General features: G+C 56.0%; 9 protein-coding genes across 9 annotated transcripts; 5 read left to right on the top strand and 4 right to left on the bottom strand.

The window, feature by feature from the left end:
* Positions 1-246: 246 nt before the first annotated feature.
* Positions 247-1575, top strand: B0I36DRAFT_326123 (uncharacterized protein). The gene has a single exon (XM_046154305.1). It carries the CDS (start codon positions 738-740, stop codon positions 1221-1223), a length of 486 nt encoding a protein of 161 aa, XP_046011911.1. The 5' UTR covers positions 247-737; the 3' UTR covers positions 1224-1575.
* On the bottom strand, positions 1540-2150 carry B0I36DRAFT_411663 (uncharacterized protein; the record flags this gene model as incomplete). Its single annotated transcript, XM_046161945.1, has 2 exons — positions 1540-1991; positions 2027-2150. The coding sequence occupies 2 exons, from the start codon at positions 2148-2150 to the stop codon at positions 1540-1542; spliced, it is 576 nt and encodes a 191-aa protein (XP_046011910.1).
* A 2-nt stretch (positions 2151-2152) lies between these two features.
* On the top strand, positions 2153-3337 carry B0I36DRAFT_326122 (uncharacterized protein). Its single transcript, XM_046154304.1, has one exon. It carries the CDS (start codon positions 2590-2592, stop codon positions 3331-3333), a length of 744 nt encoding a protein of 247 aa, XP_046011909.1. The 5' UTR covers positions 2153-2589; the 3' UTR covers positions 3334-3337.
* A 731-nt stretch (positions 3338-4068) lies between these two features.
* Positions 4069-4833, bottom strand: B0I36DRAFT_364138 (uncharacterized protein; the record flags this gene model as incomplete). Its single annotated transcript, XM_046158908.1, has 1 exon — positions 4069-4833. The coding sequence occupies one exon, from the start codon at positions 4831-4833 to the stop codon at positions 4069-4071; it is 765 nt and encodes a 254-aa protein (XP_046011908.1).
* A 915-nt stretch (positions 4834-5748) lies between these two features.
* On the top strand, positions 5749-6453 carry B0I36DRAFT_134232 (riboflavin aldehyde-forming enzyme). Its single transcript, XM_046148266.1, has 2 exons — positions 5749-5876; positions 5946-6453. Exon 2 carries the CDS (start codon positions 6058-6060, stop codon positions 6418-6420), a length of 363 nt encoding a protein of 120 aa, XP_046011907.1. The 5' UTR covers positions 5749-5876; positions 5946-6057; the 3' UTR covers positions 6421-6453.
* A 900-nt stretch (positions 6454-7353) lies between these two features.
* Positions 7354-8158, bottom strand: B0I36DRAFT_244176 (DOPA-like domain-containing protein; the record flags this gene model as incomplete). The annotated part of the gene is made up of 3 exons (XM_046150037.1): positions 7354-7688; positions 7804-7886; positions 7959-8158. 3 exons carry the CDS (start codon positions 8156-8158, stop codon positions 7354-7356), a joined length of 618 nt encoding a protein of 205 aa, XP_046011906.1.
* Positions 8159-12251: 4093 nt separating this feature from the next.
* On the top strand, positions 12252-12827 carry B0I36DRAFT_364135 (uncharacterized protein; the record flags this gene model as incomplete). The annotated part of the gene is made up of 2 exons (XM_046158907.1): positions 12252-12336; positions 12457-12827. The coding sequence occupies 2 exons, from the start codon at positions 12252-12254 to the stop codon at positions 12825-12827; spliced, it is 456 nt and encodes a 151-aa protein (XP_046011905.1).
* Positions 12828-13212: 385 nt separating this feature from the next.
* Positions 13213-19125, bottom strand: B0I36DRAFT_350464 (uncharacterized protein; the record flags this gene model as incomplete). The annotated part of the gene is made up of 9 exons (XM_046156890.1): positions 13213-15866; positions 16577-16596; positions 16819-16987; positions 17706-18013; positions 18085-18125; positions 18224-18568; positions 18645-18664; positions 18747-18936; positions 19036-19125. The coding sequence occupies 9 exons, from the start codon at positions 19123-19125 to the stop codon at positions 13213-13215; spliced, it is 3837 nt and encodes a 1278-aa protein (XP_046011904.1).
* A 1220-nt stretch (positions 19126-20345) lies between these two features.
* Positions 20346-21964, top strand: B0I36DRAFT_364132 (uncharacterized protein; the record flags this gene model as incomplete). Its single annotated transcript, XM_046158906.1, has 4 exons — positions 20346-20442; positions 20517-20766; positions 20900-21404; positions 21458-21964. The coding sequence occupies 4 exons, from the start codon at positions 20346-20348 to the stop codon at positions 21962-21964; spliced, it is 1359 nt and encodes a 452-aa protein (XP_046011903.1).
* Positions 21965-22190: the final 226 nt, after the last annotated feature.

Here is a 22190-nt window from a genome sequence, read left to right as displayed (position 1 = left end):
CTCGAGCCTGGTCAGCAGTCTAATTACTGCGTAGGGTCCAGACTCAGCAGCGGCCAAGCAGAACCAAGACCCGGGAGCCAGGCACGTGTCGAGAGGAGCGACAGGGTTTGGGCGGCGGGCGGGCACACAGCCGGCGCGGACCACGCACCCGGTTTTCGACCTCTAGGTACCCTAGGGTAATTTACATTAGCTAAATACCTCCATATCAACAGGCAGCTAAGTTGCACTGATCCACAATCGTCGGAAACCCTTCCACTGAGCTGGAGTGGCCAGCACAGTGTCGACGCCGCTGTCGACATCCACACTTTGCCTCCAAGTAATTTACAGGTGCAGATATCCGGAGTGTAACTGGACTTTCCGTAGATCGCATCAGCGTGCGAGGCATGAGGCCACGTGACCTTGCGAAACGTGAACACTTACGCAGATTCTCACAGCGTTCACGAAAGACGGCAAGACTTTCAACGTACCTACTGCTCCAAGCGTTTCGGTCGCAGCGACAATTTACGAGGACATGTCCGTAGCTTTCATACACGGTCCGATACCCCATCAACAACTTCTCGCCAACCTCAACGCTCGGTCGATGCTTCAGAATTGGGTTCTTTTGCGTTCGACGATGCACTTTGGCTTCCGGGTGATGCCTATCGCTGTCTGTAATCTACACCCACACAGCGATGAAGTATTCTGAGCGAAAATTGGAGGCACAGATACACGAAGCATGGAACGTTGCATAAGAGAGCATGACCATGCCTCAGAGATCGTCGCATCATACTAAAAATTCCCTCGTTGTGTCCCGTCATCCTCCTCACATTTGTGCTGCACCCTGCTCAATGAGGCTTTACGTAATTATTAACGTGGATGTAGGAACATTCCGTCTGCTCTGCCATGGCCTAGGTTTGCGATGGCGTCCTCGGGCATCTGAGGTTCCTCCCGGTGAAGATCTCGCGGGGCTCACAACGGTCCCTCCTCCGCCTCCTCCACCTGCTCCACCTGCTCCAACAAGTGCACACTCACCCAGGCTCCGTGAGGTAATCATGAATCAAATCGTTGCAAGAAAATCCGAAGCTGCATTGACACAACGGAAGGCAAGAGCAATGTCATCGCGATATGACATCAAAGATATCCGGGGCAGACAAGGTGCTGAATTTTGGGTCTCTCCATGTCCTTGTCAAGGCTGTCTCGCTCGGCCCTCTGGATCATCACCCAAGTTGACGCTAGCTCTCTGACATGGCCAACTTCCACCATCTGTGGCCGTAGCTACCATTGTTTTTGAAATCTGCTCCCATGGTTGGACGGGGCTCGTTGACGAGATTATGAGCCATGACTCGTCGATTGTCCTCGCTGACTTTCCATGCCTGCACGAGCCTTCACAGCCGCTGCTGCAGAACGACGTCGGGTATGGGCAAGAATCAGTGTCGGACTGCAGCGGTTCGACCCCGCCACTGCTGTTCACTTGATTGATACGGTGCTGGGGAATCGGTGAAGCCAGGTCTAGGATTGCCTGAGCCCAAGAGAGATCGGAAAGACGAAGGCGCCTAGTCTTCATGAGAATGGCAGCTTTGCAGACACGCTTTTCCATGTGCCACGTTTTGGAGGCCTGGGGACCGCAGGCGAAGGTGGCGTGCGTGGTACCTTGGCTTGCAGTGCGTCCGAGGCGGGGCTGCTGACGGTGACCGTCACTCTGGCACGTGAAGCGTTGTCCTCGTCGCATAGACGGTGCAAAATAGCCAGTCCAACATCGTCTTCACTGAGCCGGGTGTCACTGTCCTCCTTAACCGAATCAGCGAACGGCAGGCACTCGAAAAAGTTATCGGGACTTGAGCCTTCATGTTCTTGTGATTCAGACTCGGAAACGTCTCCGAAGTCTGCGGTTCTGCGTTGGCTCCGAGCTCTGGCATTTGCTTCGTCGATGAAACGCTCGCGGTACTCTTTGGCCAGGACTCGAAGGTTCCTGAAGGCTCCAGTACCTTCGAGCCAAGCTTCACGATTCCCCGCTAAAGCATAGGCATTGAGAAGCGTAGTGTAGTACCTAGGCTTCTGGCCACTCTTCGCAGGTGCGACCGGGTGATGAGCGTACAAATTGAGAGACCCGCCCATAAATATTGCACTGAACGTACACGAGTTGCCATCATAAACCTTCTTCCCCAAGCCATAGTTTTGTACCACCCACCTTCGCCTCGAGCAGAAGGTTGACGACCAGGCCAAGGCCATGGCCAAGCTCGCCGAGAGTGGGCAAGACTTACTCGAAGGCCACAACTACCTTGTCGGTCTCTATAATGGCTTGGCCGAGAACCATAATAAAGGCGTTGACGCACACAACGATCACATCGCCTTGCACGACAAGCTTGTCGACACATTCTGGGACCTCAAGATCAAGTACGATGACAACATTACAGCGCACAACGACCTTAAGCACAAGTGCACCAGCCTGGAGAGTTGGTTGAAGTCCTCTGAGGTCATCGTCATCGACCAGCACGGTCAGCACCAACGTCTTCAGCCACGAGGACAGCAGCAACCGCGAAACCCTCACCCATCGCAGCAAGGTTTTCAACATCAGCAGCAGAACGCCTCTCATGACCCTGGCTCCCGGCCATGCATCACAGGCAACTTAACTTCAGCAGCAACCGGTACCCTCGCTTATGCAAGGAGGACATTGGATTCTTTGACCCTACCGCTGAGGACCCTGATGCTCTTGGCTTCAACACCGTGTCTGAAAACCGCATGATCACGTTTACTGACCCATATGGCTTCAGCAAGCGACTTGGTGACCTCATGGAGAGCGAGTCGGCCGACCAATGGCAAACTCTTCTCGTTGAGAACTTCTCGATCCTGCTCCATGGCACTGCCTACCAATGGTGGATGTACGAGCTCAGCTCCATCGGCCGCAAGGAACTCAAGGCGGCCGGTTTGACATTCATGCTGAAGGCACTGACCGAGCGCTTCGTCATGGGCAATGTCACCGCCAACATCAAGCTTGGTAAGCGGCGCATCACCCTCCGCGATCTGACCGATGACGACACAGCCATGACCACATTCTTCCAGAAGAGCATCCATTATGCCAACCTCGTCGCCAACGAGGTCAACAACAAGTCAGCCTGGAAACGCATTTGCACCACCGCGTGGCTCAAATTGCTCCTGGCCATCAAGCCATACATCCAGCAGCCGGACACCTTCAGGTCGCTTGTCACCTTCATGGCCCGCGTCTCCACGCAGCGTGTGTTGCTCACCAGCGCAGCCAAGCAGCATGCACAAGAGCACAGGCAGTCATACAGCAGCGGTCGGCGCGGCAAGCAAGCGGCCGGGTTCCGTGCCATCAATCTCGGCCCGCGGCATTAAATGAGCGGGGAACCGGCGAACAAACACAGCCCTATCAACCGACCTGATCGCATGGTATTATTGATCACCGAAAGTCCCGAGCAGTCCTGCGCTTCTTGTGTATTCTCGCAGCTAACATTGGTTTTCTCAATTGGCGTTCCAGCATCATTACCCACTCGTCGTCACCATCTTCACCGCATGCTCTCCCGCATTCAATAAAGGGTCATTCAATAAAGGGTCACGCCATGCGGCAGAGTATCCAAGGCAGCCTCAGCTCCTCGGAAAACACATTGCTTCACGCCTACCAAATGCCGGCGGGCCCGGGAAGCTGTGGCATGATCTCGGGCAACAGCTGGCCGTGCGCCATCGGGGACCCCCCGCCCGACACTTGTTGTGACCTTCATGTGCTTCCTTGCGTTACCCGTAAAAGCAAAAACGTCCTGCAGGACGTTTATGTCTCCATGTGGTCGTCATATCTGCCTGATTCGCCGCGCGGCGGCGGGTCTCACGCACGCACGGGATGTGGCGATAGCACGGCGAGGGGCGGGCCACGGGAAGATAGACTCATTTCACATGTTTCAACTGCTTGCTGGCCGGGGAAGGGGGTTGTTGTTGTTGTTGTATCGTTCATGTTAGCGGAGAGTGTTGGCGGAAGACGTCACACGGGGCGGCACCCCAACGTGGCAATGTGCGTCGGCTCGCCCCACAGACATGGCGCAGCGCCAGCCTCCGCACGGGCAATGCAGCACGGCTGCTTCACAGCTGCTTGGCCGCCTTCATGATGTACTCGTGTACTAGCGGGCTCTCGCAGGTGCCGTGCCGCAGGATCTCTGTCTTGAGCGACAGGATCTCGTTGCGCAGGCAGTCGACGTGTGCGCTGAGGGTTCTGTTCTTCTCCGAGAGCTGCCTCTCGATCTCCCGCAGCTCCTCGATGCCCTTCTTGGTCTTGTTGCGGTACTTTGTCGCGGCCCTCCTGTTCTTCTCGCGTCTCGTATTCTTCTTGCTCCTGGTGTTCTTGGTGGTGGAGATTATTGAGGCACCGGGACTGGCGTTGTTAAAAGGGGACGTTGTGGTGGCTGCTTGAGTTTTTGATGCCGACGAGCTGGCTCTCCATTTTGAACGGGTGGCTGGCGACTTGGTCTTGTTTTGCGGCACCTGATGGTAGCTATGCCGCCTTGACGAGGATGGCTCGGTGCCGAAGTTGTCCGGGCTGGTGTGCGTAGAGGCGGTGGCAGCATCGGAGAATGCGCCCGGCAGGCGGGACGGCAAGTTGGGCCAGGAGTGTATGCTCGAGGCGGCATCGTCGATCATGGCAGTGTTGAGCTCGACCGGAACCAGCGTGTTGAACTGCATTGTGTCGAACGGTTGCAAGGGCATGTCGTATTGTTGCGAGCACAGGTCCATGGAGAAGCCCTGGTTTGGGCCCACCAATGGATCGGAGGCGTTGTCGAGGGGCATCCAGGACATGTCGCCAAACTTGTCGCAGGACAGGCTGTGGCTCTGGCCGGACCAGTCTGACATTGTGTTGTTTTGTGTGTTGCCGGGAATCGTTCCCATGGTGGTTGGTGACTCATGGAGGCAGACGGATGTGTCTACTGGCTCTAGTGTCGGATGAAAAAGAAAAGAGTCCTTCTGAAAGTCCACGGGTGCGGGTGTGAAAGTGTCTTGCGTGTATGTATGTATGTATGTATGTGTGTGTGTGTGTGTGTGTGTGTGTGTGTGTGTGTGTGTGTGTGTGTGTGTGGGGTGGAGCGTGGGGAGGGCAATGTGAGAACGAAGAGTCGGAAACAACGTCAAAGTGGCCAGTGGGTCAGGTCCAAGGCGGACCAGGCGCCAGGTCGTAGCTCTTTTGTATGTAGAAACTGCCTGCCGGCCGCCGAGGATCCTCGTCCGGTGACGACAAGCTGGAAGCAGACGGCAAGTGCCGCCGCTGTGTGCGTTTGGGGATTGGTAATAAGTTATACCCTCTACTGCGTACAGGAGGAGCCCATTGGCAGCCAATGGCAGCAGTCGCTCGTGGTAAGTGACGGGCAGGGCTGCGGGAGCAGGGGTCCAAAGTGAAAGACCCCTGATCGGTCGGCGCCGCCGTGCTGCAACGTTGCTACAAGGGATTCGATATCCCCTTTACATACGCTTCCTATGTAACCCGGGTCACGAGCAAAAATGACCCGACGAACTACAGGCGCATATACATGGCGTCAGCAATGTGGTGGAGATGAGGTTACTCAGCCTTGGACACCAGACATCGGGAGCTCTGTAGGCGAACTTGCGGCAAGTCGGAGATGTGGTGGGGTGTAACAACGACGACAGGACAAAACATGCCGAAGAAAGTAGGAACTTGGATCATGCCTATGATAGAATGGTCCAAAAATGGCTGGCTGCTTTGGAAAGTCTCGAGGTGGTAGACTCACTGGCGAGAAGCGACGGCAGGAGTACTCCCCATACCAGAGCAGAGACGCTCATGAGTTCGAGTATATAAGATGCAGTCGATCTGCATCATAGGTTGTTTAGCTTCTCCTTAACTCACAGCAAACAGCTTCAGCATCTTCACCTCGCATCCACAGGTAAACCCCATCATTCTTTGAGAACTCAAAGCTTGCGCCAGAGTCCACATCGCTAACGATATATAACAGCCGCTTCCTCAGATCGACTCTGACTTCTCAGAAACAGCAGCAGCAACTCAACATTACATCTTCCACATCCATCTCCCCAAATCAAACCTCAAGTCCTACCAAAACCGCCAAAATGGTCGCCATCACCAACATCCTCCTCCCCGTCCTCACCGTCTTCGCCACCGCCGCCACCGCCGCGACCTACAACGGCGAGGCGACCTGGTACAACCCCGGCCTCGGCGCGTGCGGCAAGACCCACGGCGCCAACGACCTCGTGGCCGCCGTGTCCGCGCAGCTCTTCACCTCGTCCAACCCCAACAACGACCCCGTGTGCGGCAAGAAGGCCAAGATCACCCGCGGCAACAAGTCGGTCACCGTCACCGTCGTCGACAAGTGCCCGGAATGCCCCAAGGCCAACATCGACCTGTCCCCCGCGGCGTTCAAGAAGCTCGGCACCCTGGCCGAGGGCCGCATCAAGGTCAAGTGGGTCCTCTAGAGTGATTTTCTCTTTGGGGAAACCATTCGGAAGATGAAGATGGTCTACGGGGAGGGAATTTCTGGGGCCCGGGCGGGGGGGGGGGGGGGGGGGGGGGGGGGGGGGGGGGGGGGGGGCGGTGGAGGGCGAGAGCTTGGCTGTGGGATAGGAGGGTGTGTCCAACAAGGGGGCTCTGATGTTCTGACTGAACTCTTTCAGACAGATGACTTTTGGCGGAGTGGCATTGTTGACTTTAGACTGTGGAGGACTTTTCTTTCCCTTTCTTCTTTGCCGCTCTCTTTCTCTTCTTACACATATTATATATAGATGCACAGTACAGAAAATCTTGGCAGCGCGTGTCTGCCAAACAAAAAAAGGATCCGGTGCCGCCTTGTGCCTTGTCGTGCCTTGACTTTTCTTGTCTGGCTCTCCAGAGATTGCAGAGCTGCGCACCCGACGCGTGGGGCCGAAATTTCGGTTCATATCGTAGGCATGGAACAGCTTCACGGCTCACGGAACTACAACGCTCGCAAAATGTTCCGTGGCCCAGTCTTGTCGATCAAAGCTTTGAGCGAGCCGGGATATCACAGCGGCGAATCCTTTTACTTTTTCTTTTGGTAACGGTGTTGCTCTCAGTCACGCAAGCCATGAATGAGTCGAGTGTAAGCGTACATGGTATCCCAAGGCGTGTCGTTCTTGTCAATGAGAGCAAGCAGCACCAAGAAATTCCAATACAAGTCGGGAAGATACGAAACCCACAGCGCGTTTTCAATTGTCAAAGTCCTGGCGATTCACTCGTCGGCCTCTATCCTCTCAATATCTGTCACGTCTCACTCGCCTCACCTAACAATGGCCTTGCCCAGGGGACTTCAGCCCCAGCGCTTGTCCGCCCAATCCAGCCCACCAGGCCCCTTTCGAATATTATCATTCTCTCATTTTGACATCTGCCCCCCGTCACGCCTTCAGCGCCGCCTCCCGCTGCCGCTTCATCTCACTCATCTTGTGGAAGATGGCGGTCGACAGCTCGAGCCGCTCGCCCATCCACAGCGCGCACTCCGTGTGGTTGCGCAGCTCCCGCAGACCCTCGTCGTCGTCCTCGCCCTCCCCGCCCGGCGCCGAGGGCGGGAGCGTGTCCGGGTGGACCAGCGCGGAGAGCGGGCCCCTCCATATCGCGAGCCAGGGCACGAAGGCGCCGAACTGTGCCGGCGTGAGCAGGTTCACCTCGAACATGGCTAGCGGGTGCGGGCCGATCGGGACGGTCCAGAAGGCGTACATGCGGAGCTCGGGGACTGCGGATGGGTTTAAAAGAGAGAGATGGTGAGCTAACTACACATGTCTGATAGAGACAGGTGGGGATACCAGATGGTACATAAGACATGAAAGGACGAGGAGAATGTAACTCACATTCTCGCCGGATACGCTCCCGCAGCTGGCGCGCGTACTTGGCCTGCTCGTCGTCCGAGGAGTCGTGGTAGATGTGGACATCACTGGGTTTGACGTCGGAGTGAGCATGGAACAGATAGCAGTGGCTGTCTGCGCACGATTAAAGGCAGACTTACAACCCTCCGCGCACCCCGTTGTCCAGGGGCGCGGTGAACTGCTCGTACGCATCGCTCGGCTTGTCGGCCGGCGGGTTGACGACGCTCTTGCCGTCGGCGGCCTTGTCCTCGGACAGCAGCGCGAGGTCCGCGTATGGGCCCGACAGCGGCGGCGGATAGGTGCCGACCGGGCGGGTCGGGACGGGTGTGCGTGCTGTCATCTTTGTGGCTCTCGAAAGTGTCGATGGCTGGGGCGAGTCGCGGGGTTGTGTAGTTGATGTTGTTCAACGGCAACGACCAACCTCGATTGTTGTTTGTCACGACCACCGAAGTCAGTCATCGTCCTCCCGGTCGAGAAAGTGATTGGTAACACAACCCGGAGCCGGCGGCAAGGACCAAGCCACCATCGCGTGCTCCGGCTCCTTGCCCCGCACAACCCCCCCGCAACCTGCCGAGTCTCGGCGCCGAAACCCTGCATACTTTAATCTGTCCTGGTACTTGGACAACAGTGACAAACTCACCATGCAGCGCCGTGCTTGTAGCTACAGGATGGATACGTCAGCGTATGTCGCGCTTACTTGGGTAGATGATCAGTATCGTGGGACCTTTTCCTACGTCTTTTTATGTCACTGGTTGCTTGATTAACGATGGCATGGCGCGGTCGGACAATCCCAACTACGACAGGTTTATTTGTGTACCTAGCTCACATATTCGAACCAAGCAGAACATGTCTCTGACGTTGTCCGAGGTCCAGGACATTGTTCCCGACCCAGAAACAGTGACCAACACCAAGAAGAAACGGGGGAGAGAGAGACATAATAAGGATCAGAGACCACGTTGGGTCAAGTATCGTTCTCAATAATCACGGCAACCCCAAAAGCATCGGTTCATTGTTCTGTATCAGGACTCGCCGACACCTCGTTCGCAATTGGTGCATCTCAAGGGATCCGGTTTTTCGAACCGAAAAGCGACTGGACAAAAACAACGGGACAGCAAAATCGAGCTCGTCAGGGACAAGAGCAGCGGACCATGTGAACCCAATTCCACGCCTAATGTGCGCCGGTGTCTCGCAAGGAGCCCAGATGACATATTTGTTCCCCGAAACCATGAGTGCATGGGCAGATCGCGCTCACAAAGTATCGCCATCCAGTGATGGAATGACTCCCAATATCAACATAACCTCGAACTTACTGGATACCTCGGCGACAGTACCACATAAACTGCCTTCGCAAAAGAGTCCGTGCGCACCCACCTTTTTGGAACATCACCACTTCACTGCTATCATTTCAATTCGTAATTACATAGCCAAATAGCGTTTAAATTGAATAATAAAGATATCTCTAGAGTTACCGTGTTCTGCGCTTCAATACTTGGTGTACCAGCCTTTTACATGCTTACAGGCGGTGATACGCCGGGGCAGACTCTGAAGTAGGGCTCTGACCTTGTGTTCTGGGATATCTTCCCACGCGTTTTTGATTATCTCTTTGGCGTACGCAATTGAGCTCAAATTGCGCTTCAGGTCGTGAAATCGAGGCTCTGTTTTATATATTTGACGCTTCAAAAGCCTCCAAGCGTGCTCGATTGGGTTAAGATCTAGCGAGTAAGGTGGCCAGTCGAGAGTCCAGATACTATGTGTTTTAAGCCATTCCTTCGTCGCCGTTGCACGATGGATTCCGGCGTTGTCTTGCATGAAGGGATCGCCAGGCTCGTAGAACGGAAGGAGCCCTTCCTCGAGAACGTTGATATAGGTCCTGGAAGAGGCTCCTCCGCGTAGTGTGTCGGGATCTCCTTCGACAATAAGGACAGGTGACATTCCGGCCTTACTATCGCGATACCACACCATTCCCCACACCATAATAGAGATTTTAGACTCCCATGACAAGTTCACTGGTCAGTCAGCAATCCTGCACGTTGTCCCATCTTGGAGATCCCAGCTCTGATGCGAATTAGGCCACGCAACGGCGGCTCAGCAGTGCTGCAGCAGATGCTTCCAGCGTTGTGATGGGAGGATACCACGATTGTTACCGAGCACACTGCTCCATCTCTCCGAAGGCCAAGTGCCAGTTTATGCATACGCGAGCAACAAGTTGATGGAGACCCTGTAGTCATTGACCTTACCACGGAAGACAGCACATCAGGAAGCGCAGATTTCGGGCCTGAACTCAGGAGGCACGAGCTGTACGTGGCGAATGGCCGGCTGAAGGTGCATCGAAACTCGAGCACGATCACGTGGAGTGAAACACGCCAGAGTTGGGTCGACAGTAGTGGCAATGCAGTACTGAGTGTGCACACTGGCGATCTAACCTCGATCAAAATACTGGATAGACGTGGCGAGTGTGTCAAGCTGCGGCAGGATATCCGCGGCTATTTTGTTGAAAGTCCAGCGACAGAGCGTCTCATGACGATCAGGGCAGACGTCTTGCAAGCTCAGTTGTCACAAGGGTCAAACAAGGTGCCTGTCCTATACTACTCTTGAGCTCTAGACCAAGACGTGAGTGGTAAGGGTGGGAGCAGAGTATCAAGTTGTGTAGCTCAGTTCTTTTCAATTATCATGCCTTAATGAATACAGACAATCACACATGAATGCACCATACCATATCCATACGCCCAGTCTCATGTGCTCCTCCTCTTTCAGCAGTTAGTCATAGAGAGAGCCAAGCTACGAACAGATTTGGCCGCTGTCCCTTGGGGCCGGCTGGGTCGTGTCGCAGAACCACGCTGGTTCGAGGACTGTCGGGAAGACAAAGGCCCTTGGTCGAAAGCTGCACCCAAATTACGTTTCCCGCGTGTGCGAGACCTTCTACACGCCTCGGTGGATGTTGTACCTCCTTGCACCTCCACTGGAGCTCTGACTTCTATCGAATCGGTAAGCCTGGGTCGTCTTCGAGTCTTGGGAGACCTGCATTGCCAGGGAGAATAAAATGAGGCCATGTCTACAGCCTGTTGTCAAGCCAATCTTCTCGGCGTAAGGGGAGCCGGGGTGGAACCCAACTATCCACAAGAACTCCAAGTACATTTGCATCTTTTCGAGGTCTGCAGTGGTCTTCGCCTTCGCTTTGACGAATTCACAAACGATAGCAAAGTGCTCGGAGTGTTGTGAGAACTTTCGCGACTCTTGACCGATCATGACACATGGGACATAACCTGGCGCGCTTTCGAGTTGTGTTGTGATAGTTGTCCAGCCATAGCATTTTCGAAGCTTTGGCAGGTCGTCCAAGTTGGGCCGGTGCCCCGAGCAACGGCCTGGCTAATAGTCGTCCGACAGTGCCAACATTCTCTCTTCTGCTTGGTCTCGTTCTAGTGGTTTACTGTGGCGCAGAAAGACAGTCTTGTGATGCTTGACGGATCCGTCCTGGCGATGGCCGATACGGGCGATAAATTGAAGATTCGGAGCGAATGGATGCCAATCCCGGTCTGGGCATAGGGACGTGATAGAAAGCGTGCGCTAACCACCACGTTGCGAGATCCGACCAGGCCAAGTAGTGGTGGAGTACAACGTCTCATTTGTTGCGTGAGCCCAGTGATCACTACCGATGTCGCGTAAGTCATTCCCACGTAAGAGTCACTCCACCTCTCCAACGTCCAACAGCCTGCGTGCGTTCTAGACGCCTCCTGTGCTCCTCATCAGCAATGGTCGAACAGAGCTCGCAGGACACTTGTGAGGTACCTCATACGCGCTACAGTGTCCCACACGACACGAGAGCTGATGGGGGTCACTCTTTGGTCTTTGAACGCTCACAAGGATGCACAAAATGAGGGGGTTCTTCCATCTCCTCTCATGTTCAAGCGCAAGTGCGGGCTGCGAGGCGACCCTTCGTGCTCCATTGCGAGTGCGGGGCAAGTGCGGGGCAAGTGCCGATGACGTTGGGCCACTTATGGCCCCTCGGGCCCCCCCCTGGAGGCGTGGCCAGGTCCGTGACCCCAGCGCTAAAACCTGCTCGCGCGCGGCAGACAACCTTGGAAGGTTCTACCAACACAGGCGTAGAACACAGGCGTACAGTTAGTTAGCCGCCCCTCAACAGATCACGAGCGCGCGTTGCGGCGCACTGTTAACGTGGAGCAAGACAAACACTATTGCATGCTCTCATTCGTACGGTGCCGAGACTGTCCCAAGATACGGGCGTCTTGTGAGCGTGACTCGATGTGAAGCCAATAGCACAAGACCCTGGCGTAGTCCCAAAGCGCAGCAGCGCGTGATGCGATTGGCTCCTTGGCTGGCTTCGCGTTTTGCACTGGAACACGGCCCACTGGGCACGGGCTATGGCGAATAGGGGCTCGAGTCGTGCATCAGCTGTGGCTGACGGGTAAGCCGTCATGGCTGGTGCGTCGCCAAAACATCACCCAATGATCCGCATCTCCTTGTCGTCGCGATCCCTATTAGCACGCGAGCTGTCGACCAGTTCCACCACCCTTCCTTCAATCGAGAGCTGCACCAGGCGCTTCCTCCTCACAATCGACCAACATGTCAACCAAGAGCTTTCCCGTTGAGGAAAAGGCGCTGAGCGAAGCACTAACACAGGTTGTGCGCTCGTGCCACGAGGATTCGAGTTCCGCGGCTGGGGCGGCGTCGCGACGGAGTGGTGGGTCGGTTTTCCATCTGCCGACAGCAGCCACCGCGCGCCGACCGAGGTCCCACGCCTGGCCGCGACCTGCGCGAGCTCGCGTTCCGCGCCGCCGCGCGCGCCGCCCGTGCGCGTCGCCTACAAGAACCTCTGCTTCGGCGGCTTCGTGCAGACGTGGGAGCAGGCCTTGGCGCTGGTCGAGCGCGTCGCCATGCCCCACCTCGGTCTCCTGCCCGACACGTTCAACATGGCCGGCGCCGTGGGAAGTGTGGCCGGTGATCTACGCTGCCGCGACGAAGTGGCGTTGCTAGTCGGGCGCGGCAGCTAGCAGTCAGTCTCATCCATCCACCTAGACGAGTGGTCTGGGCTCGCGAGGGTCTGATTTTGGGCTGTGTCGTTGCTTGGCTGATTCCTTGTTTCGTGGTCCGGCGGTGATTCGTGTCAAGGTCGGGGAAAATCAGATCCCAGGGGTGAAAATTTCTCATGGGCATAGTGGAAGAGATAAGGCGACGAAGCAATGAATCCCGGAAGACGATCGGCTGACGACGGATACATCAGATCGAACGGGAAGACCGAGTCTTGTTCCCATTGCTCTGTTTAAACCAGCTATGCTGCAGTGCGTCGGGAAATGCTTCATTCGAGATACGACCTTGCTTCCTCATCGAAATGGTCTGTGTATTAGAGCCTACGAGCGACCAAGTCTTCCGTCAACATTAGCGACCGCGACGGGGTGGGCTCGCAATACACCTCGAAGCCTTCTCTACGGCAGACTCCAGCTCTCTCGCAAAGTCGTCCTTGCCCTGTTTCAGCGATATCCCGCGCTTCCTCTTCCGATTCCGGCCATTCGCGTCGATGGAGCCGAGAGGCTGACGACCGCAGAACTCAGCTCGCTCGAAATCCACCACCATGAGAGTCCCACCGTCGCACAGCATGTTGCGCGGCTCCGCATCGCGGTGGAGAACGCGTAGCCTGTGGATTGCCTTGAATATCGTCGTGACTCCTTGGACGAGCTGCGCCCGACTGGCCTTGTCGTAGTAGTCGAACAAGGGCCGTCCAGCCCAGCCGAGAAACAGGAAGTGCTCGTAGACGCCGCCGTCGTAATGGTGTGGCCGAAGCAGGTTTATGCTGCCGAGACAGACGGGTACGTGTTTCCCCTGGATGGCATGAAGTCGGTCATACATGTCGTTCTCGTGCTGCAGATAAGCGTGATAGGCACTTTCGACGCCCTTGGCTACAAGCGTATAGCCGTGTGTCGACAGCCGCACCTTAAAGAGCGAACCGCGTGCCCCAGATCGATGGAGTGGCGTGCAATCCGCGTCACGGCCGCGATCTGTGGCGAGTTGATCTCGGACGAGACGAAGGAACTCGAGCTGGTCGATGCGCCCCTGCTGCCCATGATGGTGCGAGTTCGGGCAGTTCTCATCCAGGGGCCAGCCGCGTGCCAATCCCAGGAGACATCGCTGCGTGCAGAATGGCCGCTTATGTATGCTTGGCTCCGTCATTGGGCCTGGCTCGTGATGCTGGCCTCGGCACCGGTCTCGTCTCCCGCCACCGCGCGAGCCCATCCCCGTCGACGAAGTTGTCTTGCCGCCAGCGCGAGGAGTAGGGGAAGGCGGATCCTCGTCGTCGTCTTCCCGGGGGCCGGCATGGGTGTCCGGTTGCTGGCAGCGAGAGCGAGTCCGAATCGGCGAGCGCTTGAAGCCTTTCCAACGTTGGGGCTTGTAAGGAGAAGCGCGGGGTTCCTTATGTTTACGTTCCGTCGTGGGGAAACTTCTTAGGATGTCGTCGTACTCGACAGCCCAGGTATCGAGCCTCTCGGCCTCGTCATGCCACGACTCCGGCGGTGGCCTCGTACGGAGGGCCTGGAGAATGAAGGCGAAGACCTGCGCGGCGGCCGTGCGATGGAGTCTTGTCTCGTCGTCTTCCATGACGTCCAGGCTCGGCACGCATACGGAGAAGTAGACGTTGGCAGGATCGTCCGGGATGTGGAGGAAGACGAAGGCTTCTCCCGTGCAGACGTAGCCGTATTGGATGCCCTTGCCGATCATGTAAGAGAAAAGTTGCGTGACGACAGCGGCAGCGAGTGACTTAGCCATGAAGGCGAGGCCTTGACCGTCCTTGTTGATGACATCCCGTTCCGGCTGAATCTCCGACTCAAGACCTATGACGAGCTCATCCACACTGAGCTTGTGAGGCGCCTTGTATTCAATGGCCAGCGCCGGGACATTCTGCCCCTCTGAAGTCCTGTATATGCAGAACTGGTCCGCCCGGTTGCCCTTGCCTCTCGCCTTGCGACGGGCTTTGGGAGCCGCTGCCGGTGGCTGTGCGGAAGACGCTGGCGCCGTCGCCATGGCACCCGCAGCACTGGCACCGACCCTGTCAAGAGACATACGCTCCATGGGCTCGGAGATGGGGTCGTTATCGGTCGTACCGAGATTTGTATGGCTCTCGAAAGTCACCGTTCCTTGAAGGCCGAGAGTACGTCGTAGTACTGTATCCATGGATATCCCATCAACCAGCTTCTGAACCGCGTTTTCAACAACATCACGCTCAAAGTCCCTGAGCCCCTGCTCACTGCTAATTGGCTTGAGCAACGACCTGACGTATTCTAGCTGATGTTGAGATGGGAAGGCGGGCACGGAGGAGAAAAGATTGCCAATCGAGAGGTCGTCCCAGACCTCCTCCTGTTTCGTCGAAAAGTCGTCCCAGGGGATGATTCTTCGAGGGAAAATTCGGCCGGTCGGGTTCGTGGTGTCGCCTTGTGTAGTCAAAGAGCGGTCGGTTACGACCTGGATTGCAAGGTCGAGCGAGTGGCAGGCCTCGAGATATTGCTGGAGGGCTTGCGGTTGTGATGCTTTCGCAAGTTCTTCGGCCACTTCGCGTCGGCGTTGCTCGTCTTCGCGTCGGCGTTGCTCGTCTTCGCGTCGGCGTTGCTCGTCTAGTGCACGGCTCTCGGCCTCTTCACGTCGGCGTTTCTCTTCTCCTAGCAACCGTCGCAGCTCTTCGACATCCGCCATGAGCGTAGGCAAACCGCCACCACAGTGGCAAGACAAGCCGGAGGGTGTTTGTTGGTTGATGCGAGGGCTCGTTTGGACCGAGTTGGAAGGTCGGGTGCCAGCCGATAAGGGACCGAGCAGTTTGACCAAACGGAGGGATTGACGATGCTGGTGGTAGAACGCTTGTGGCGGAGCAGAGATGAAGCTTCGATGTTCAATTGAAGAAGGTTGGGATTGAGGATTGCAGATGATTCGGGAGCGGCCGAGGGTTGGTCTGGCACCATAACTTGTTGTTCTCTGAATGGCTGGGTTGCTGGCATTACGTCGGGAACCCACCCGCGCAACCACTAAGCCGCCACGACTGAGCCACCCTTGTGCTCTGAATTAGTCAGCCTCGTGCCAGTTCTAGCCGATCATCAACACGGAAAATAAACTAACCCGGTCAACCAATGAACGCGCAGCATCCACCCAACCCGGCCGTCGTGGGGAATCTGTGGCTTGAGGGCAGCAATTTAACAACACACGTGTGTGAGTTTCAGTCTGCCAGTGGCATGAAATAGAGGTAGAGAAAGAGAATAGGGAGGGAGAAGAATAGAGGGGAGGGGAAGGGAGAACGGAGAGGAGAGAATGCGCAGAGAGCGGCGCAGACGGACAGGGGCAGAAGGGGACCGGGGAGGAACGGTGAGAAGGGAGCAGAGAAGGGAGTAGATGAGGGAGCAAGAGGGGCATAGGAGCAGAGCAAAGGCGCATGAAGAACAGAACAATAGTTTCTCCATCTGGTGTAGGCTCGAGACCAATCTCTTTTATTGATCATTACAACATATTGTCACGATCCGACCTCCGGGGTCAACCGTCCGGTCGGGCTTCGGTGGGTTGCTGTCCTGCGGGTAGGTAGAGCCGTCGCAATATCACTTCCTGTCGAATGTCGTTCTCTCTGGGTGTTGCCGTGTCTCTTGGAAGAGATACCACTCTCGTCAATTGAGTGACTGGTTCAAGTGATGTGTGAGAATAATACTTAGATTAATCGTTAAAGTACAAAGGAATAACTAACTATCTAGGGGATCCTTCTATCCATATATACCTTTATCCTTCATCGTAGTCCTACTAGATCGTTAGATATGTTATGATCCGTATATCTATAGATCGCTAGATATGTTGTGATCTACATATCTAGTAGTTACTAACATAACGGAGATGCTTACATAAGGAAACCTAGGGTGTCCGACTCACGTGCTAAACCTGCCCTTGTCCCTGGCCCGATTCGGCGACCTGTTGGTTGGGTCGTTACAAATGCCTTTCTTCTCTTGGGACTTCCGTCCCTACCTTAGCTGCCGGCCCCAGATACGGCTAACGCCTCGCTCGCTCACTGCGCGGCACAAGCGGATAATTTTGCCGCTCAAAGAGCACACGATGGCAGCTCGATCGCCGACAGGACCAGTGACGCGGATCGGACCAACAAGGGGCATGTCATTGACAATAGACCAGAGGCTCACTAGAAACATAGCCAGCTTAGATTTCTAGGCGTACTACTGACTCTTACCGCCGTCCAAATCCTACTTTATCACTCGAGAAGGTCGGGCTTGTGCTTAACTACGTGTCGGTAAATTGACGGGAATCAGACTCGGGCAGCACTGGTTCGGCGGAGGTTTCAATGTGAGTTCTGCTTGGGGGCAAGTGAACAACTAATCTAGAGCGGAACATTTGCCAACTCTCATGTATGCATGGATAAAGCTTGAAGGCCATATTTAACATCAGGCAGGTCCGTGAACCAATATCAAAACTCTCTGATGTGAACCAAGAGTAACCCCGTCCGCTACATTTAATTAATAAGGCGCTTTGACCTCCACGTGTACACCCGCGGGCTTGTCATCGTCCGCCCTCTCGCACTCCTACGTCACCCTCATCGTGGCCATCCTCTCCGCATCATCCTCCTCTCTGCTGCAGCAGCAGTTCATATCACGATGATGAACCGCGGGGAGCACCGGAATCAGCGGTTCCATCGTAACCACCGTCATCGTGGTCTGCACGATGACGCCCTCGGGGATGTCGTCCTCCGCAAACCCCTTCTCCGCGGCATCGACCTCGCTCCCGCACGCCTATACCGGATCGGAACTCGTCGTCGCTGAACATGCTGCTGCGGCGATGACTCGACGACGAGCGGAGATGCCTGACCTCGTCTACTATGTCCCCACCAGCACCTCCCTCATTACCTCCTCCTCCTCCTCCTCCTCCAACGCGCCGCCACGCGTTGGCAGCAGTATCCACCGTCGTCTTGCGGTGCATGTGGTGCCCGCTCTGCGTCGCGCCAAACTGCTCGAGCGCCCGCGCGAACGAGTCGGTCGCCCCGGGCCCCTGCTCGGCCATGATGACGGCCATCTCCTCGACCGTGGTGCCGCCCGTGTCCGTGTAGATCGTGTTCATCCGGTTTTCCTCGCGCACAATCTTGGCAATCAGGTCGGCCATGAAGAGCTCGATGAAGAGCTTGACGAGGAACTGGAACGGATGGAACTGCGCGTATCTGTTCGGGCAGGTGTTAGTCGTGCTGTTTCTCGGGCTGGAAGTTTGCTGGCGAGGACGGGTCAGACGTACAATATGGTACTTGGGAGGGACATGGCTCCGAGAACGAGGATCTACATGTTTAGATCAAATCAGCCCCAATTATCGCGCTGAGAAAATTGCTACGCCAGGAGAATGAGATTTTCGTAGATGATATGATTCGAGCACGTACGTCCATCCCGACAGACACGCACGCCATGGCAATGTTGGCGCGCAACAGTTTCTTGTACTTGATGAGGCCCATCTGTATGAGCTTGGTGCGGACGTTGTACATGAAGTAGGCGTTGAGCGCCATGTCGACGAGCGCGTAGAGCACCTTCTCCGACCGTTCCCACCGGGAGTTGATGTACACCCAGTACGGGTTGATCTGGAGCTGCGCGGGGATCCAGATGAGGTAGCCGGCGAGATTCATGGCGATGGCGATGGCGAAGACGCCAAGTCGGATCCGCCGGACCTCGGTCGGGTTGTGCGAGATGAGGGCGACGCGGTTGATGATGATCTGGAGGATGCACTGCATCTGTCATTTTGACATAAACGGTTAGCCGTTTATTTGCCTGGGTGTATTCATGCCATCGATAATGGCCAGTGTGTACCTCGACCACCCAGAATGCCACTGCTCCGAGTACAAAGGTTAGTCGTTATTTTTGTATTGTAATGGAGACCGCCATTTTGCGGGCGGAGAGAGGCTTGCTTACTCATGAAGAAGAATGTCCAAAAGCTGGCTGGAATGATGTCGCTCAGGTAGAGGTAGCTCAAAGTCGCCAGGGCTACCGATGCCACCCACTCGGCCCAGCACATGATGACGAACGGCGTAAAGGTTCTGCGGCGCTCGAATATCGTCTGTGTCTTCATGGCAATCTTTACGAAAGTGAAGACGGCAAGAGGCTGCGATGAGGGATCGGTTAGTCACATTGTCAGGCAGACAGAGGTGCCTGAGCGGAGGCTAGTTGTCGTTTCCCGTTGCTGGTTTTATGCAAAACATACGATGGTAGCGCCCAGGACAAGACTGGCGTCATTCAAGCCGGACCGGTCCGGAATCTCGCTACTGTACCACGGAGGCACGAGAAACCCCATCGCGACCGTTGTGTCGATCCGCCGGGGTTGTGGAATACCGCTTCCTCGGACCTTGTCCCACGCGCACCCCTCCTTCAAGTTCGCTTTGAGGTGAACATTCGCCTCTCAAATATGTGCGGCCTTCTCTTTCGTGTGGTTTGGACCGCATCTATCGTGCGTGGCATTGTCCTGCGTGCCTGCGGTCGCTGGCGGTGGATCGGATGTTTCTTAGGCGTGTGCGGGAATGGGCGCCGTTTCGTGGCCGACTGATTAATGTGGATGGGCGGGGGGGACTGCGAGGGCAAGGCGCGAGAAGAGGTGAGCAGACAAGACCATTGTGTGACGTGAGCGAGACCCAGACCCCATGCGAAGTTAGGCCTGCGGCTGAGTGAGCTTGTTACTGACTCCACGCGGGAACAAAAAGAAAAAACGGCCCTGGTGGGAGGGGAGGGATGTTTTGGAGAGCGCAAAGACGCTGGTACGCAATTGTCTTAGGACGTGCATGATGGTTGCATACCTGACCAGCCACTAGACATGGGGATAGTTGGGTGACGACGTCGCCATAGCGGTGAAGTAAGGAGTACAGCGTTGGAAGAGGCAGCAATGCAGCATAGAGCTGCAAGGTAACGGACTCGCCATTCGAACCGAGACGCTCAGCCCCGGGAGACCCGGACCCTTAGGGTACTCAGGGGCTATCTTCCGGTTTCCTAGAATACGCTCTTTGTCGAGACTGAATACAGTTAGCATTAAGTGATCGTGACGAGGCAGACCACCACGAAAAGCAATATGTCTTGGGGGAATTCCACGTGAACTCGACTTAAAAAGTCGCTGCCCCGTCCACCCAAACGCGCTTGAGGACCGCTTGAAGTGGCCATTCCTCAAAGCTTGCGAAAGCGGCCTAGAGTGACGGCTGCATGGATGGCTCGGTATTGGCAAGCTCATGCTCGTTGCTGCTCTCATTGCCCGACCAAATGTGTGTATGTACCTAAACGCCACCCTCAATCCTTTCACCCACCTGTGCACTGCCACCACCAGCGAGGCGCAGCGCCTGCGACTTCGCCCTGAGAGTAGATTCCATTTCCCCTACTTATTAGACGCCTGGTCGGTTCAGTTCGTGGCCGATGGATACTCGACTCTGCTTGACAACCCATTGAACGAGGCTAGCCCCGATACGACTTGGGCCAATTTGGACATACGTAGCCTTTGCAAGCGAAAGAGAAGGCATCGCAAACCGCGGCAAGATGTTGGACACCATCGCAAATTCCACGTCCCTTATTTCTCAAGTCTTTCATCTTTACCGCCATATTTCCTCCGCGCGAAGCTTCTCAGACGCCACCAGTGAGTGTGACCTCCGGTGCCCACGGATAGAGTGGTTTAATCAGGTACCTAGCTGAAGCTTGAGGGTTTCACAGGCGCCTTATCCGCCCTCATCGCGGTCGAGTACTTCCGCTTCGAAAGCTGGGTGCAAGCAAGCGGGCTTATCACGAAAGATCCCCTTTCCGGGGAGCCTGTGGTCCACGATCATTCGTTACGGCGATGCATCCTCCTCGCTGCCGATGCCAACTGGACCACCATGGACTATCAAACGGTGGAGGAGGCAATTCTTGGTATCCTCTCCGAGGTTTACAAGTGTCTTGAGAAAATCAACAAACTGAGGGGAAAGTACTTACTTCATGGATGTCACCGCTGGCTCGTCGACATCCTTTCCTGCGAACGTTTTGCCCGGTACCGCCCCGTCTCTGGGTTTGGCGCCCGCGCCATCTGGACTCCGCGGCGTTGATCCCCTATTTTCCAGTTCACGGGTCGCAACGACCTTATTTCGGGATGCTACGCTTCAACGGGAGCAGAGCCGAGCAGTGAGCTTCTTCCGCAAGGTCACCTTTGGCTGGTCTCTTGTCGATGATACAAGTGATAAGGCGAAGCTTGACGAGACACTGAAGACGCTGAAGGATCTCAATGACCGGCTGGAATCGATGCTCCCGTCCCCTAATCGGTGTGGTAACGGAGCCGAGGTGGCCAGGCGATATATTAGCCTCAAGATGCTGTCAGTTGCAGCCGAGCCGACGGAGTTGCAAAGCATTGGGAAGATAATGGCGGCACAGGCCGGGCACGTTGACCTATACCAGGAGATACACACCACTGCCGTTCTCAAGGCACAGAGGCTCGGCGGAGGCATCTCGGACTCGGAGTTGAAAGAGGTCGTCCGGGAGAAGGACATACTCGTCGGGGCTGAGCCACTCTTCCAGGAAAGGCAAACTCGCACTCTCTGCAAACTGCAATCAGACGGCTCTACTGTGTTGGTAGAAGGGACACAATATCCCGATTCGCTCACGGACATCGACATCAAATCGAGAAACGGATCGCCACTCTCGCCGTGCTTCTCAAGCTCGGGGGCCACCCCTACTTCAAGACACTCCCCGGTTGCCACGGCTACATCCCCTACACTAGTAGGCGGTTTGGCCTGGTGTTACCTCTCCCCCCCTGGGCGGATCCCAATCGCGAGCCCGTCGCGCTGTTCTCCCTTCTCCCGTCCATCAGCCGGTACAGTCTGGAAAGCTTCGGCATGACCAAACGCGTCAACCTCAATGCGCTGCCAACGCTCGAGGACCGGTACCGCCTCGCCCACGCCATAGCCGACGGCCTCCTGTCGCTGCTGAGCGTCTCCTGGGTCCACAAGAGCTTCTGCAGCTGGAACATCCTCCTCTTCCGCTCCCGCATCGGCCACGGCGCCATCGACTTTGCGCAGCCCCTGATCGTCGGCTTTGGCGTCGCGCGCCACGAAATGCCGGGCGAAGTCACCCACACACACTTCGGACCCGGATCCCGGCAGATGGCGTGGGGATCTGCGTTGTGGAGCTGACGCCGAAGACCCGTCCGGGAATGGGGATGGCCACCATGAGGCAAATGACGGTGGCATTCCCAGCGCCAAGACGCTAATCTTGTCATCTGTGGCCAGATGGGCGGTACCGGTTGAAGATGAGAACATAAATGTTAGCGCACGGACCAAAAGTGGAGATCCGGAATGCCATCTTCATATGCCTCATGGTGGATGGCCCCGGTCCCTCCCTCCACGTGTCGATCAGGAG

The sequence above is a fragment of the Microdochium trichocladiopsis genome, assembly GCF_020744255.1.
Source record: "Microdochium trichocladiopsis strain MPI-CAGE-CH-0230 chromosome Unknown B0I36scaffold_6, whole genome shotgun sequence".
In the NCBI taxonomy this organism is placed as follows: Eukaryota; Fungi; Ascomycota; class Sordariomycetes; order Xylariales; family Microdochiaceae; genus Microdochium; species Microdochium trichocladiopsis.
Note: the sequence above shows the minus strand (reverse complement) of the source record. Positions and strands in the feature narration are given on the sequence as shown.

Bases quoted from the DNA above. Each gene is read 5' to 3' on its own strand.
- B0I36DRAFT_326123 (XM_046154305.1), top strand. From the start codon at position 738: ATGACCATGCCTCAGAGATCGTCGCATCATACTAAAAATTCCCTCGTT.
- B0I36DRAFT_326122 (XM_046154304.1), top strand. From the start codon at position 2,590: ATGCATCACAGGCAACTTAACTTCAGCAGCAACCGGTACCCTCGCTTA.
- B0I36DRAFT_134232 (XM_046148266.1), top strand. From the start codon at position 6,058: ATGGTCGCCATCACCAACATCCTCCTCCCCGTCCTCACCGTCTTCGCC.